General features: G+C 33.4%; 1 protein-coding gene across 1 annotated transcript; it reads left to right on the top strand.

Annotated features, from left to right (window-relative positions):
* The first annotated feature begins 3,578 nt into the window (after positions 1–3,578).
* On the top strand, positions 3,579–4,191 carry LOC145130867 (uncharacterized). Its single transcript, XM_079065623.1, has 3 exons — positions 3,579–3,671; positions 3,762–4,029; positions 4,145–4,191. Exons 1-3 carry the CDS (start codon positions 3,579–3,581, stop codon positions 4,189–4,191), a joined length of 408 nt encoding a protein of 135 aa, XP_078921749.1.
* Positions 4,192–16,601: the final 12,410 nt, after the last annotated feature.

Genomic DNA, 16,601 nt, shown 5'->3' with positions numbered 1-16,601 from the left:
GAAACAAACGAAGTGAAATTCCTAATTCTTTTGAGATACATTGAAACTATTCAATGGCATGTTTTATTCTCAGATTATGCTCTTCTATTTGTGACTGGGATGCCGAGGATCACAAACAAGATGTGAATAACCATGCAAATGTGCTTGGTAACCTCATTGTCTTTATCATTAACTATTGATGTGCTGGTAAACCACACACGCTCCATCAAAATGACAATTATGAGATACCCATTGCTACTCTTTATTAGTGCCTTTTAGTGTGCTGGTTAACCACACACGCTCCACTAACGACCAATAAAGCATAATGTGCAATTTCATGGATTAGCATACTTTTCACATTTTTCCTAAAGTAACTAGAGTTGGGATTTTGAAAATAATGTTCTAGTACTTTCTTTAATATCATTATACTTTTAATGAGAAGTAGTTGTCCTATCAAATCCGTTCTGCTAACGACCCTCCACTAATCAAGGAAGCGGTGGGTGAGAGTGGACACCCATTCAACTACCATTTTATAGGCAGTTTCCTTATACCCCCCTTATAGATTAGCTTCGTGAATGAGGCATACTAGCGATTTGACTGACCATATTCTTATGCATATATAATATTAAACTTTTAATTATAATATATATATATATATATATATATATAAGGTGTGTTTTAAAACATTTTAAAACTTCAAGGGTTTATAAATTTCGAAATTTAAGCTATTAAATTTAAATTTAAATAAACCAATTAACTAGATTTAATATTTATCTTTTAATTAACTATTAATCAAATTATTAAATCTTGTAAGGATTATCTAATTAAATTAATCCATTAATTTAATCCTAATCCTTATCCCTCTAAATTTCGAAAAATAGGGTAAGGATAATTATCCAATTAATCTAATTAAGTAACAATTATCCAAAACAAGAAACCCTAGTTATCCTCTAGCATATTTCGAAATTCAGAAGGGAGTAGGCTAGGGTTTTCAAAACCCTAACCCTAATTTCGATTAGGGTTCTTTGGAGGCTAGGGTTTTCGAAAACCCTTCAATCCAAAACCCTAATTGCGAAAATTTGGCCTTTAGGGTTTAATGGCTATAAACCCTAATTTGCAATTCAACTATTATAGCAATTCAATTTAAAACAAACAATGGCACTGATACCACTGATGGGTTTTAGGTAAAACAAATAAACTAGAAAACAATTCCTAAGTTCACATGCAACCTACTTTGGATCTATGTTTTAACTATTGAACATATAACTTTGAATTGCAAAACAAGAACCCTAGAGGAGAGAGGCTAATTTCGAAATTAACAAACTAGGGTTTAGGAGTTACATACCTTTCAATTGTTATAGCAAACAATTGATAATCCTCTTGATCTTGATCTTGATCTTGATCTTCTTGGAAGCTTAGCACCACAAATGTAATGCCTCTAATGGAATCACACCCAAGAACTAGCAAGAAGGAAACTTGGAGGAGAGAGGATGGAGAGAGTATGCAATTTCGGCCTTAGGGTTTCTTCCAAAGAAATCAGTACCCAAAATGTGAGCCAGGAGGCTCCTTAAATAGTTGAGGGAACTAGGGTTTAGGGAAAACCCTAGTTATCCTTTGCTTAGGGCCTAAGCAAGACCCAAGGCCTTATCTTGGACCCCTTGGACGAATTCTCTAGGGTTTCCCCTAGGGTTTTTGTCCACCCCCTTCCAAGGGAGTTCTGGATCCTTCCATTCAACTATCAGTTAATTGCAAACTAGTCCCTGCACTTTATAATTAATTCTTTTAACCCCAAAATCAATTCTGATTAATTTCTGGCTAACAATTAATTAAACATAATGATTTCTAATTAATATATTAATCCATTAACATATTAATAAATCATTTATATATATTAATTTATTAATCTTATAAATTAATATCTCTCATTTCATAATTTCCTTGTCCAGTTGCTAGGTTGAGGGCAACCCAAAAGGACTGTGATGCTATCAATTCAAGTACATACCAATTATAGTTATGGGCTTAGACACCTAATCCAACAAAAGTCAAAGTCAACATTCAAGGTCAACAGTCCATGTTGACCCAACTCGTCGAGTGCACTTACCAACTCGTCGAATTCCTTCAGTATACAGAGAAGCGGGAAAATCCTAGCCAACTCGCCGAGTTGTTAGGACAACTCGTTGAGTTTTCCTAGTCTTAACACATTCAACCCCTTCTTGACAAATCTAATGCTTTAAAATGTAGATCTGAAACCCAAGGGTTGGAAACCCTCGTAAAGTTGCTAACTTTACGTCCATGCATGACACAAGGAGGCTCCAAGACTCAAGAAAGGCTTAATAAGGGACCTAAAGCATGAAAGAGTCCTAGAACTTGATAAAGCTTGCAACTTTAAGTCTGATGAGACCATAAGACGTCCAAATCTGAAGTGATAACTTCATGAAATACTCAACCCATGAACAATCCCAAAGATGAGCCAAATATGACAATAAACTTCAAAGAAATAGATCTAAGCAATAGATAAGTAAGTTTTTGACTTTTTACCTCAAAAGAGTAGCTAAACTCAAGGAGATTCTGGATCTATAGCTCCCCCCTTCAAGCTAGGTACCACCAACTTCAAGCTCTTTAAAAAATGAGACCAGAAGAAGCAACTTATAAGCTCACACACTCAACTTGGGGTAAGATGCACAAATTCTAGGGTTTTTGGATAGAGGAGGCGATTAGGGTGGCCAACAATGGGACTTAAGGCCTTTAAATAGGGTGCAACACCCTAAAAATTAGGGTTTCATATTCAGCCACCAACTCGTCGAGTTTTCCTCTCCAACGCGTCGAGTTGGTCCAAAAAGATCCGCGACCCAAAAACTTTAAACACGTCGAGTTGAGGCCATCAACTCGACGAGTTCCAAGGAAAAAATTGCCTTTTAATGAAAATTCTCATATCTGAGAATCGGAATGTTATAGTAATCGATGTTCTTAATATGTGAGAGTCATCAAATGTAATCATGAATCAAATACAATGGTATATATCAATGAATGGAACTGGTATATTTCTATACACCACATAAAAAATACTCTTCTACATTGAATACTATTTGCATGATGAATGAGGGCAGAACAACATCTATTTATACGTTCTCTTTACCTAAAATACCACTGCCAGTGCTGCCCCCCTTCTACTGCTTGATATTTTTTCTTATGAGCATCAGAAAGAACTTATTATACCTTACTTTATTGCCAGGTTTTCACTACGAGGTTTTTTAAAAGTATATAACATCATTCATGTTTGGATGATAAGAATTTTATTTTATTTTTATAATTTTGATTTTGTTTACATACAAAAAAATTTCTACATTATATGTTTTAGACTAAATTACATCCGGCGTCCTAGAGTTATGTCAAAAGTTATAAATTTTGTCCCTAAAACTATATTTTCACTCTGAACCTATGATTTTGAAGTGTTCCTGTTTTGCCTATTTTACCCGATCCATATTACTTGGTTGGGTCACATGTGTTTAACAATCATTAGTTTTTTCACAAACATGAACATGGCTCAAAGCAACATTACCTTTATATACCAACTTGATGCTTTAAAATGTCAATTTACCATGAGAGTAAGAATAATTTGTCTCATGAAACATCTTGCTTATGGATCTTCAACAAAGACTTACAAAATTGATATGATTATCATTGATGAACAGGTAATAACAACTTTTTTTATTTATGAATTTTCTTACAATTTCATTCTAACCACATATAACAATATATAAACTGGTTTTTTGTGCATTTAGGGAAGGAAGGTCGAGGCAGAGGTTACTAATAGATGGGTTGAAAGATTTAAAAGTTTGATTCATGAGGATGGTTGTTACTACATCCAAAATCCACAACTTGGTCTTAATCAAAACAAAAATAGTTTTGTTGATAATGAAAACAAAATCAATATTTATATCACAACCAAAGTTACACCATTCAATGAGTGGACTGGATCACTTTATGGATTCTCTTTTGCAAACTTCAACGCCATTTTGGATGGTGCCTTTGTTAAGAACACACATGTTGGTTAGTTTATATGTTACAATCTAACGAATTATATAACAATATTATGTTATTTACCATCTCTCACCATACCGAAACTTTTATACTAATTTTCCATTTTTTTTATCTTATATAATAGATGTTATTGGAGATGTTGTGAGATGCTTCCCAATGGAACCCTTGTGAACAAGAAAAATAAATTATCAAAGAGAGTCAATTTGAGCTTGGAAGATCTAGAGTATGTTTACTTTTCAAAATTTTGTGTCAAATTTTACTTTAGAATGTCATTTTATATTGTATATTTATTTATTTCTTTGGTTTTTGTAGAAGCAAACAAATAAATATAACACTATGGGATGGGTATGCATAACAGTTTGCTAACTATTTGGAAAGTAACAAACAAACTCCTATGGTAGTTGTTATTCAATGCGGAAAAATATCTTATTATAGAGGTATGTTCATTACTCTGATTAACAACTTACACCTTGAAAATTTTCAAAATATTATTCTTCCTTTTACTATAAATGAATATACATTTATACTAGCTTCATTATGCATCGTTTTAGAACGGTTCTCCGTTACAAAATGCTTCACCATGACTAGGATCTTCATCAATGATCCTATTTTAAAGCAACAAAAATAACATCTTCTTTATTGTTAAGATTTCTTGCCAAAGCCAGTCCATAAAGCAAATCCGCTAATTGTAGCAACACTTTGTCCTCCATCATCTACTCTGCAAATGACGATTTCCTTCATAAGTTTGATTTTCATGCTATTGTTGATCTCCAACAAGTAGATGAAGTTTACATACTTAACTTTCATTTATGAAATATACATTATGTCAAATAGTTTTTGGATTATTTTTACCCTCATATTTCATTTTACTTTTTTTAATTATATAATTTAAATTTATATCAATATTTCTCAAAAAAAATATTGATTGTTGACGGTACGATTAAGCATGTGTGTACTCTATAGTTCTTTCATGTCACAACAATAGGGTAGAAATAGGTGTTAGTAACTATTAAAGATGAAAATGTAAGATATAATTTAAGAATATTATATAAAGTGTAAATTGTAGATTTGAGATATTTATTTCTATGAAAAATATGTTGTTTGATTGCTAGGTTACATATCTGGGTTTTTTTGTAATTTGATTTTGACAAGTTTGATCTAAATTTGATAATTGAAGCAGGTAGGAAAGATGTGTTAACGATTTTGAATTTTTATTGCCCTTCAGAAACCAACCATAGCCTCATAGTAGGGGTGAGCATTTGGACCTGTGGACCGGACCGGACCCCCCAAGCTGATTCTCGGTTCTAAGCAAAACCGGTCCGGTCTGCCCGGTTCCGGTTAAAAACCGGTTTTAGACCGGCTTATTTAAAAAAAATGTATTCTGTGAAATTCTTTAAACAAGCATGTCTCATTCGTTTTAAGTCGGATTGACATGCGGTTTTCTCCAACGTGTAATTTAAAGTTTGTAGATGATTTTAGACTATAATTTTGTTGTTTTTGGTGTTATATTCGATGATTTACAATCCTTCAAACATGAGATATCAAAGCTGAAATATTTCAGCTTTTCAGCAAAAATTTAAACTTTTGTAATCTGTGAAATTTTTTAAACAAGCATATCACATTTGTTTTAAGTCGGATTGACATGCGGTTTTTTCCAATGTGTAATTTAGATTTTGTAGATGATTTTAGACTATAATTTTGTTGTTTTTGGTGTTATATTCGATGAGATACAATCCTTCAAAGATGAGATATCAAAGCTGGAATATTTCAGCTTTTCAGCAAGAAATTTAAACTTTTGTAATTTGTGAAATTTTTTAAACAAGCATATCGCATTTTTTTAAGTCGGATTGATATGTGGTTTTTTCCAACGTGTAATTTAGAGTTTGTAGATGATTTTAGACTATAATTTTATTGTTTTTGGTGTTATATTCGATGAGTTACAATCCTTCAAAGATGAGATATCAAAGCTGAAGTATTTCAGCTTTTCAACAAGAAATTTAAACTTTTGTATTTTGTGAAATTGTTTATACAATAATATCTCATTCGTTTTAAGTCAGATTGACATGCGATTTTTCTCAACATGTAATTTAGAATCTGTAGGTGATTTTAGACTATAATTTTGTTGCTTTTGGTGTTATATTCGATGAGTTACAATCATTCAAACAAATGGTATAAAGTATAAGCAATCAAACTTTGACCGGTCCAAATGGCACAAGAAACGGAAACATATTCATTTTTACGAGTTTTACCGTATCAAACCTAAAATGTATTTATTTTAACGAGTTGTGACGTATCAAACCCAACAACATATTCGTTTTAACGAGTTATATCAAACCCAAAAACGCGTTTTAACAAGTTGTACCGTATGCATGTAAAGTTGTATCGGTCCAAACGAGTCCAAGAACCGGAAAACCCGGACATAGACCTAAACCCGGTAAGTATCATCCGGTCTGATCCACGGTCCACAATATTCTCCTAAAATGTTCCGGTCCAAGAGCTGGTCCGATCCGGTCCAAATGCTCACCCTTATCACAAACCGCTTCCTCGTTTTCAGTAGGTCTTAAGATTTCCCCAAATTCAGCTACAAGAAGTCATGGATGCACTTCTTGAATCAATCCTCTAAACTGAATTTCATTTGTTAGTTGGATGTGGTGACCAAAATGCAAGATTTGTGAAAGTTCATTATTATTTATTAGTGTTAACATTTGGCAAATTATGAAACTAATATTATATTTTTGTTCATAACATGTTTTTTTTGTAATAATTTATTTGATCTAAATATATGTATATGTGATTGGGTGTAGCCTGAAAAATCATATTTTAAATCTTATAAGGAAAAAATACTTTAGAAATTGACCAAATTACAATGTCTCAATTTGATGTTTATGGTAATGGCAATACACTTTAATTGTAATGTTTATCGAATTTCTTTCCAGAATTTAAGGTTGCTAGTACATATAACAACTTATTGTTGCTTTTGGTTTTAGATGATCAATATGAAAAGAGTCATATGAGCCTCCATGGGGGTTGGTACACCGAATAGAGTCAATTCATAAAGCTACTACACAACATGTTTTAATCAAGGAGTCGCATCATGTCGTGATAAAACAAAGATCACGTGGATCATTTATGTTAAAAAATATTGTATTAAAAAACTAAAATTGCTCTAATATAAATATTTAATATTTTTATTTAACAAATTTGGTTCAAAAACTCTAAAAATGAATCTAACTAACATTTTTTATTGAAATTCCACCAAAGACAATGTCACCTATTAATGTGATATGTATTTAATTTATGTTCTCCACATTTAACGCGAATCATAATCTAGTATTGATATAAAATACAAAGAGAAATCACACACACTGGATAACTAATTTACAAAAGTTGGGAACCTTATATATATATATATATATATATATATATATATATATATATATATATATATATATATATATATATATATATAATGCTGATTAAAACTAAAATCACAAAATTTTGAAAGTTGATAACTTGGAATAAAATTCGAAAATTTTATCTATTTCCATCTTTGTAATAAAGTGATAATGAATTTGGAAACACTATAATCTCGAAAGTATGAGAACTAATTTATAGGGAATCATTAATAATTATACAACTACTAGATTTAATTTGATTCCTGATAAATTTATTTAAGTAGCCTGTCTCTCTATTTATTTTCGATCTTCAAAGCTCCTCTAAAAATAATTGAAGATCTTGAAAGACTCAGACGAAACTTTCTTTGGTGTGGAAAAGATTCAAATTCTAAAATTTGTTGGATTGCGTGGGACAAAGTTCTCACTCCTAAGAGCATGGGTAGAGCATCGAATATTGCTCTAATCGCTAAATGGTTTTGGAGGCTAAATCGGACCCAAACTCTTTGTGGACAAAAGTTATCTACTCTTTGTATGGTTCAAATCGAATCTGGAAGTTTATTCTAGTTAAATTGGGGGCTTATGTTGTTTGGAAAAATATTGTGAGCTCCATTTCAAGCTTCTCAGAAGTTAGTATTAATCTGCAAGATTTCTTTAAAAAGATTATGGGATCTGGTGATCAAACTTATTTCTAGTTTTATAGGTGGTTAGGGGCAGATAGACTCAAGGATAAATTTCTTATTTTGTTTGGTCTAGATTCCAATAACCATTGCAAGGTGGCTGATCGAATTAGTTTCTGTGAGAGTAGATTGAATTGGAATTGGTGTTGGAAAAGGCGACCGAGAACAGATTGTGAGTTAGATGAACTTCAAAGGTGTATTTCGGATTTAGCGAGGCTTGTGTTTCCCCTTGTTGGGGATAAATGGGTATGGGTCGCCGATACTTCTGGATCTTTTTCACTCTACGCAAGCTTTGGGAGTCATTAAAAGAGGGGTAGTTGTTGATTCTAGTCTTTGCAATTCTTGCAATCTTGTAGATGAGAATACGAAGCATCTGTTACTAAATTGTGTCTGGGTTCGGGAGGTTTGGAATCTTATTGGTACTTGGTGTGATATATATATATATATATATATATATATATATATATATATATATATATATATATATATATTTGTACCTCATCACTAATTTGGAACATCTTAAAATGGCCCATGATGTGTTCTTGGCTTCTCTTTGGTTCATATGGAAAGCTAGGAATAACAAGGTTTTCAACAACGTTTCCTTGTTCCCCTCTCAGGTGGTAGAAGAGATTAAGGTAAATTCCTTCTTATGGATTAAGAATAGATGGAAAGAGAATTCTTTGAATTGGCATGTTTGGTGTAACTTTCCTTTTGCAGTGTTTTAACTCTGTCTTGTTTGTTATGTTTTTGTCTTTAGCTCCTTGCTATGAGTTTTGTATAAAAATTTTGTCATCCAAAAATAATAATAAAAACAAAATTTAATATAGGAAAATTTGTGAAATGATCAATTGGAAAATGAAGGATAAAATTCTAAAACTGAATATTGGTATCCTAATTTATGTAAATCAACAAAAATTTTGTACACATTTATTACATTAAATGTTAATAACCAATATTAATCAACCTATCTATAAAAGCAAAAAATATAGATAAGGAAGTAAATTTTGAATAATAATTTTTCCATTATCTATTTTATATTTTTAAGAGAAATTAAATATCCTCCTACATTTTGTTCCTACAAATCATTTTTACCCATTAAATGGTGACATGTGTAACATTTAATGCTCATTTAATGAAATTTAATTATATTTTAGTATATTAACGTGACACATGTCATCATTTAAATGGGTAGAAGAGTTGGTAGGAAGAAAAAATAGGAGGATATTTAATTTCTTTATTTTTAAATAAATTTAATGGGAACGAATTTTAACAATACCACAAGACATCATTAGAATTAAAGAGAAAAGATAGCTGTGTGCCATTTGGCATATATATATATATATATATATATATATATATATATATATATATATATATATAATAAAATGTAGAATTTTATATATGCCCTTGCTAAACATCTAAATATCGTATATACCCGGCCTAAACTCTAAATATCGTATTTGCCATTCTCAATGTTTTTTAATATCATATATACCAAAATCGATTTTTTTTGATAGTTTTTATTGATTTATATTTTTTTCATAATCTTAAATTATTATAATTAAAAAAAAAACATTTTGAATGGACAATATTGCCCTTGGTGCTCACGTTGCCCAGTCCATCACACCCTGTTATGATCAACCTGTGTGATATTTCATATCTCTGCTTCTCCCCCCTGTGTCGCACACACTCACGCATCACGTAAATAAAATACAACTATTCCTATTTTCCCTTTCTTCAATTTCATGTGATATTCTTTGATTTGTTCATGTTAATGTGTTGTTCACATGAAAGCATTGTACATTCAATTACATCACCAATAGAAACTTGAATTTTCAGGAACAAAACCAACCAAAGCTCCATAACATCAAAAGTAAAACATAACAGCAATGAGTTGAAATTGTTGAAGGGTAATCTAGGCGGTAAGTTTCTTGCATTAATTCATTTTGATCCAACAGAAACAAACATTAGAATTGAACTTTCAAAAGCAAACCGAAATTATACATCTACTTTCAAGAATAAGCCAACACCAAAACCAAAACATTTTTAAAGATGAGAGCCAAAATTCCAAATCGATGTACCCCCAAAATCCAAACGATTTACCCCAAAAATCCGAATCGATTTACCCCAAATATCACTTTGATATGAACAATTTCAAATAAGCAAAATCGATTTACCGCTCAATCAATTCCATAAAGGAAGAAGATCTGCACCTAAATGAAGAGTGTGCGCATGAGATGTGTGTAGAAGACGTCAACCAGACCAGAAGGGGAATAGGAGGCTGCCCGTAAGTTTTAAGAGGTTGCAATTGGGAAGAAGTCAGGTGCAAGTGTGTGCGACACCGGGGGGAGAAGCAACGATCAGAAGTATCAACAAGAGCAGGGTCGATTGTGATGGACTGGGCAACGTGATCTGAGGTAGTAAGCAATTGGTGAATTCCTTGTAGGAGAACTCTCTCGAGCCATTGCATGAGGGCAATGACTCCTTCAGTCCCATTAAAGGACAATGGCTGGCAATTGGTGAAGTCCTTGTAGGATAACTCTCTTGAGCTCACGAGGACCTCACCTCGAGTAGAATCAGTAGGCGTTTCACCTCCGCTGGTACTGATGGTGTGATATTGAGCCATGGCTGTTGCCACAGCCGCGGCCACTGCAGCGTTTATAGCTGCCATATCTATTTGCGAAGGAGGTGGCGTTGGAGTTATCGGAGTAGTGCGTCTGTTTGATCTGCGAGGAGGCATCTTTGCTAAAAGAATACAAAGATGAGACGGAATAAGTCTAAAGCAATGGACACGAGCCGAAAGCTGAAAAGAAAAGGTTATCCTAGTTCTGGGTGTATCGGGTCCTGACTTCCATAGGGTTCTAGAAATAATTCATAAAAGAGTCTATACCTAATAAACTCTATGAATTTGAAATAACTATCCTCGAATGAATATATGTTTCCTGAATAACTGTTACCAGCTGCATGTAAGAAAATAATCTTAACATGTAATGTGAGCAGTGTTTCCACTCGCTCATTAAATTAACCAGATTATTATTTATTAGTGTGACGTGTAAGACGTTTTGGTTACTTCGGTTGATCCCTCTTTGAAAACTTCTCATGAAATTGTTCTTGTTCCTCCTGGACTCTTCTGTTGTCTACTATGAGGAAGTGGTTACATCTATCTGGGCTTGTCGTGCAAGAATGAAAGTGACTAAAGAATCTATGAGCTTTAAGGTAACTTTATGGGGTGATCCTTACGGGGTCCTCCTATAATTGTACAAGGTATACAAGTCTGTATATAATTGAAGATTAAAATAGACCTTCGAATAAGTGATCCTACTCCAAAACTACACCCTTAAGAGGAATGGATAGCGAAGCGTAGACCACAGATTCTAAGTCTATAAGATCTTGATTATATATAAAACTTTAGGAATATACCTTGCAAGATTATAGACCTATCCGTAAGGGTCTCTTAAGTTATCACATAGGTTATTTATATGGACTAAAATACTCCTATAGTATTTTACCGTAATGTACTTGGTATGTTCTAAACTCGTTATCGCGCTATCGTATCATAGAATACTCATATGGTATTCTAACTCTAAATGTACTTGTTCTGGTGTTCTCTTGACTGGTGTTCAAGTAAGTTTTAACACTGTTGCAACACCACATCATTCCCAAACACATATCGGTCACATCTCGAATGAATATAGTTGATCAGGCTATATTGATCCTAGCTATGATTAAATACTGTTCAGGTTGACGACAGTGCCCAACCTTTAAATACTTTAGTTCTGTTCTCCTCGTGACACTAGTTCTATTATGTACATGTATAAGCAAGTAGTTATATTTTTATAACCCATAGTTATATTCTAAAAATATATCATTATCCAGAGCACTTAAGCCCCATTGTATTTATAGTTGTATATCTTTTATCGGTTGATATACTTAGTTCACTATAAACAATGCTCTGATACCAATATGTCACACCCCAAAACCGGAACGGCGGAATCGTTCAGGGGTGGAGGACGTCATGTTTAGTATCATGAGATATGTATATGGTAAGCAAGTAATGAACAACCATTTCATTTCGAAGGAAAGTGTTTACAATGTGTGTGTTCACAAAACATAGAATTCATACACAAATAACAAAACAAGACTTGAAGCTATAATGCTCCATCTTCTGAATCCCCAGCACGAGCACCTGTCTAATAGTCTCCTAAGAATACAAGTTATTTGAAAGAGTTGATCAGCAATTAAGCTGGTGAGTTGATAAGATTTTAGTGATGTGAGTAAGTTGTAAAGTGTTGTTGAAAGTGTAGATGTAAAATGGTGTTGAAAATGTAGTTGTAACATGTAGTTGTAAAATGTTGTAAGTTGTAAGTTCTGTTTTGAAAAGTTCGTCTGTTCCTCTAGAAAATCCTATATTTCTTACTTTGATGGAAGTTTAAGTAAAATGACACTACAACCCTTTCTATGGGTACTAAGCGGATACGAGTTATATAAGACTCAGAGTAAACAAACAATCGATTGTGCGCATCTGCCCTAAACTCACAAACAAAACGAGGAACAGAAATTAAGGCGGATATCACACATCCCATTGGTTGTTAGATCATCGTCGTATATTAGCCTAGTGTAAACACTTGTTACTCATGGAGTTAGTTGTAATGGTTCCTTTATATCTAATGAAAAATTCTTTAAGAAAACCCATATTTCTTATAATAAAATGGTGACCACAGTGACTACTTTTATAATAGCTTAGTTTATACTGCTATATATAATCTAATATCGGATAGAAAGTTAATTGAGTGAATCTGCCCTAAGCCCACAACCAAACGAGGAACAGGGAGTAAGGCGGAAAGCACACATCCAACTACCTATTGGGTATTAGTTTTATATATAAACATGGTGTATAAACTAAGGTATCATAGAGTTACTCACCTAAGGTCCTTTAAATTGTACTGGTTTAATAAAATGGATTAAACCCTTTACTGGGAAGTTTCTAGTTTTGAATACCAAAAGTACTGATTTTGGAAAGTATGTTTTGTACTAGAAAACTGTGCTTTGACTCTGTGTCCTATAACCTGACCCATACCTGGTACCCTTATGATGACTTAATGTATAATAAGCATACATATATATATAGAATCGGGTAGAAAATAGATTAGGTAAATTCGTTCCAAGCCCACAACCAAACAAGGAACAGGAAATGAAGCGGAGAGCACACATCCTATTACCTGTCGGACTCTATTGGTATATATATATCCTGTGATGTATACATTAAGGAATCATAAGACTAGCATTATGGTCCTTTCTTTTAAACGTAGCCTTCTACCAAGGCATCTTCTGTTACGTGCTAGACTCGACTGTTCCGTTTGTCGATTGTAAAAATGTATATTTTCCCTAGTTTATAACTATCTTGACTCGAAAATAGTTTGAGTTTGACTTTCAAGTGGTACTGTCACTTTATGAAAGTAATGGGAAATGTAAGTACACAGTTGTCATTTATAATGACATGCAGATGTACTAATAACCTAAAAACATATTTGTTTTATTACGGTTATAATGTGAAGGCTAGAACCCCTACTAAACGCTCTCCCTGTCAAGAGATTAAAGGAACCAAACGCGACCTCTACAAATTCTTGCAAGCCGTGTAAGTCATATTAAAGTATATGATCATGTATACCCAATATAACTATCACCTTTTGTTTAAAACAATGAGTTAGTGGTTCATTGGTATAATTAGATCATGTATGTGTTCTCATGCTATAGCAACCTAACTTGTTTGTTTTGTACTGTATATTGTACGTTCTGTTTGTTTCTCGTAATTGTGTGTTCTCTCTGTATGGTATTGTTTGATTCTCTTCACTATATGTTCTGTATGGTATTGTTTGATGTTTGATTCTCTTCACTATATGTTCTGTATGGTATTGTTTGATTCTCTTCACTTTGTGTTTGACTCATGTATGAACTGACTCTTTGTGTGCTTCATTGTACTAGAAGTAATGAATAGCATTCTCCTAAACTATACCTATTATAGTTTACTAATGTTCTACTTGGACTGTTATTGAAAAGACTCCTTTATCTACTAAGTTATGCTTGTACTTTAAAAATGGAGTTTTGTATAACTATAAAGTAACATAACTTTAAAAGAGTTTTTGAAATGTTTTGACAACTTATAAATGACATAAGTAACATTTTGAAAGATGTTTAATAACAAACATTTACACAATTATCATTGTGTTCAACTTGTATTCCCCCCTTAAAACAGTTAAAAACAGTTAAAAGATTCATTACGGGGTATGAACTCACCTGATGTGGGTGATTCAAACGGGTATGCGTGTAAGGATGAGAAGTTCCACGAATGAAGTCCCGAGACACAATAGGTCCTAAATGACATATAATGACACATATTGGCATGAATATAGTGTTTATAAACAACTATATGAAAGGAAACACCTTCCGGGACTAGGAAACACCTTGATCAAGTGTTGGAATCACATGTGATTCAACAAAGGAAGGTAGAATGACACTCACATGAGTTTACGGTCATGGGTTTACGGCCCAAGGGAGTTTACGGCCGTAAAATCATGGTCAAACATGGCTAAGTGTTGGTTTGAAAGCTAAGGAAACTTTAGGGACTTTTGTTCTACACTTGTATGAGGAAGACCACCTCAAATGAGGCTTTTGATGAGTTTACGGCCCAAAGGGGTTTACGGCCGTAAACTCATGGTCATTATGGATTTGAGTGAAGTTTAAGGTCCTTCAATCATCAAGGAAGGGTTCTGGGTCACTTTCCTTGCATCTTATAGGGTTTATGGCCCATGCATGCTTCAACATTGAGTTTACGGTCCTGGAAGATCTTGGACCGTAAACTCAAGATGTCCTGGGGAAATGCATGTTTCAAGTCTCTAAGCATGATTCCTAACTAGATATGAAGTATAGGGAAGAGTACTTACGATCTAGAAGCTTGAAATGATTGATACTAGCCAAGAACACTGGTGTGTGTTCTTGGTGAAACTTGAAGATCTAAGAAAACATGATTTCCATGGATGAATCATGAGGATGAAGCTAGTTAAGAATGATTAACAACTAACTGGAGAAAGAACACTTACGATTTTTGAAGATCAAGTATGAAGATCGGGATGATACTTGAGAGAAAACTCATGTGTTCTTGAGGTGAAATTGAAAGAATGAAGAAAAGTGAAGGAAATGAGGTTATAAGGTGGAGTTCACGGCCTACCTTGGGTTTACGGCCGTAAAGTCCATGTTTACGGCCGTAAACTCCACATGTTGGAGTTTAGGGCTTTAGTGTTGTACAGAGTCTCTAGCAGGTGCTTTCTAATACTTATTTCTTAGGTGTATTAGGCTCAAAACTCCTTAGAATGACCTTTAACCGGGCTAGAACTCAGTACTAATGAGTTTGACACTCATTTGAGTTGATTGACTGGGCTTTAAAATCAAAAAAATTTCCGGGTTGTCACAGATGGAAAGAAGAGAAATCTGGATCAAGTTCTTGTTTTAGGACAACAATCATGCAAGAAAGAAAGATTGGGCAGATCTAGATCTTGAGGTTGAATCACCACCACTCCGCCAGTTATGGATCTTGAGGTTGAATCGCCACCATAGCTCCTCTGCCAGTTCTGGATCTTGAGGTTGCATCATCACGGTGGTCCAGTGGGTTTTCTGTAAAGGAAACAGATTTTCTGGTGGCCGACTGAGAAAGAGATCGATCAGATCTTAAGCTTGAATCGTCATCACCACTCTTCATCCAATTCTGGATATTGAGGTTGAATCATCACGGTGGTCCGATGGGTATTCTATGAAGAAAACAAGTTCTCCGGTGAGAAGGGGAGAAGGGGTGGTGTCCGACTATGTGGGTAAGGAAGTGATAAGGATGGAGGTGAGGGTCACGGAGGAAGAGTTAAGAAATGTGGTGGGCCACTTATTTCTTATTTTATTTGCTAAATGTAAAATATTTATATAAATAATTAAAAACAATATAAATAATTTCTCAAATAAATAGATAAGGGTAATATAGTCTTTTTATGTCCGTGAGGGACGAAAAACGCAAGAAAACCAAACCACGGGGATGATCCGAGTGCAAAATAAAAGTTAGGGACCAAACGTGTAATTTTGACCAAACCATAGGGACGATTTCAGTAATTTACTCTTTTGAAAAAAGTTTTTATATAGAAAATATAAGATTTTAATGTGAAAATACATTTTTTTTTGTATAAATATGATGTTATAAGGAAAAAACATATTAGAAACAATTTTTTGAGAAAAAAAGTTGTAAAAAAACTAAAGTTAGGATGAATTCATAATAAAATTATAAAATTTGGGCAAAAAGGGTAAAGTTTGGACCAAATTAGTAACAAAATTTAAAATAAGGGCCAAAAGTGTAAATTTTGGACCAAATTTGTAATAAATTTTGAAATCTAGGCCAAAAATGCAATTTTTGAAAGTTGGATAACCTGTTGACCGGGTCAAAGGGTTAAAGATAATAACTTTTTTTTATTTAGAC

This window comes from Lactuca virosa, chromosome 8, assembly GCF_052849685.1.
Source record: "Lactuca virosa cultivar CGN04683 chromosome 8, Lactuca_virosa_CGN04683_v6, whole genome shotgun sequence".
Classification (NCBI taxonomy): domain Eukaryota; kingdom Viridiplantae; phylum Streptophyta; class Magnoliopsida; order Asterales; family Asteraceae; genus Lactuca; species Lactuca virosa.
The sequence above is the reverse complement of the archived record's forward strand: the minus strand, read 5'-3'. Positions and strand labels throughout refer to the sequence as shown.

What these genes read in the sequence shown, in the direction of transcription:
- LOC145130867 (XM_079065623.1), top strand. Translation starts at nt 3,579, where the DNA reads ATGAGAGTAAGAATAATTTGTCTCATGAAACATCTTGCTTATGGATCT. An exon ending in TGATTATCATTGATGAACAG is followed by an intron (nt 3,672 to 3,761) that starts GTAATAACAACT and finishes TTGTGCATTTAG; the next exon opens with GGAAGGAAGGTCGAGGCAGA. An exon ending in TGTTAAGAACACACATGTTG is followed by an intron (nt 4,030 to 4,144) that starts GTTAGTTTATAT and finishes CTTATATAATAG; the next exon opens with ATGTTATTGGAGATGTTGTG.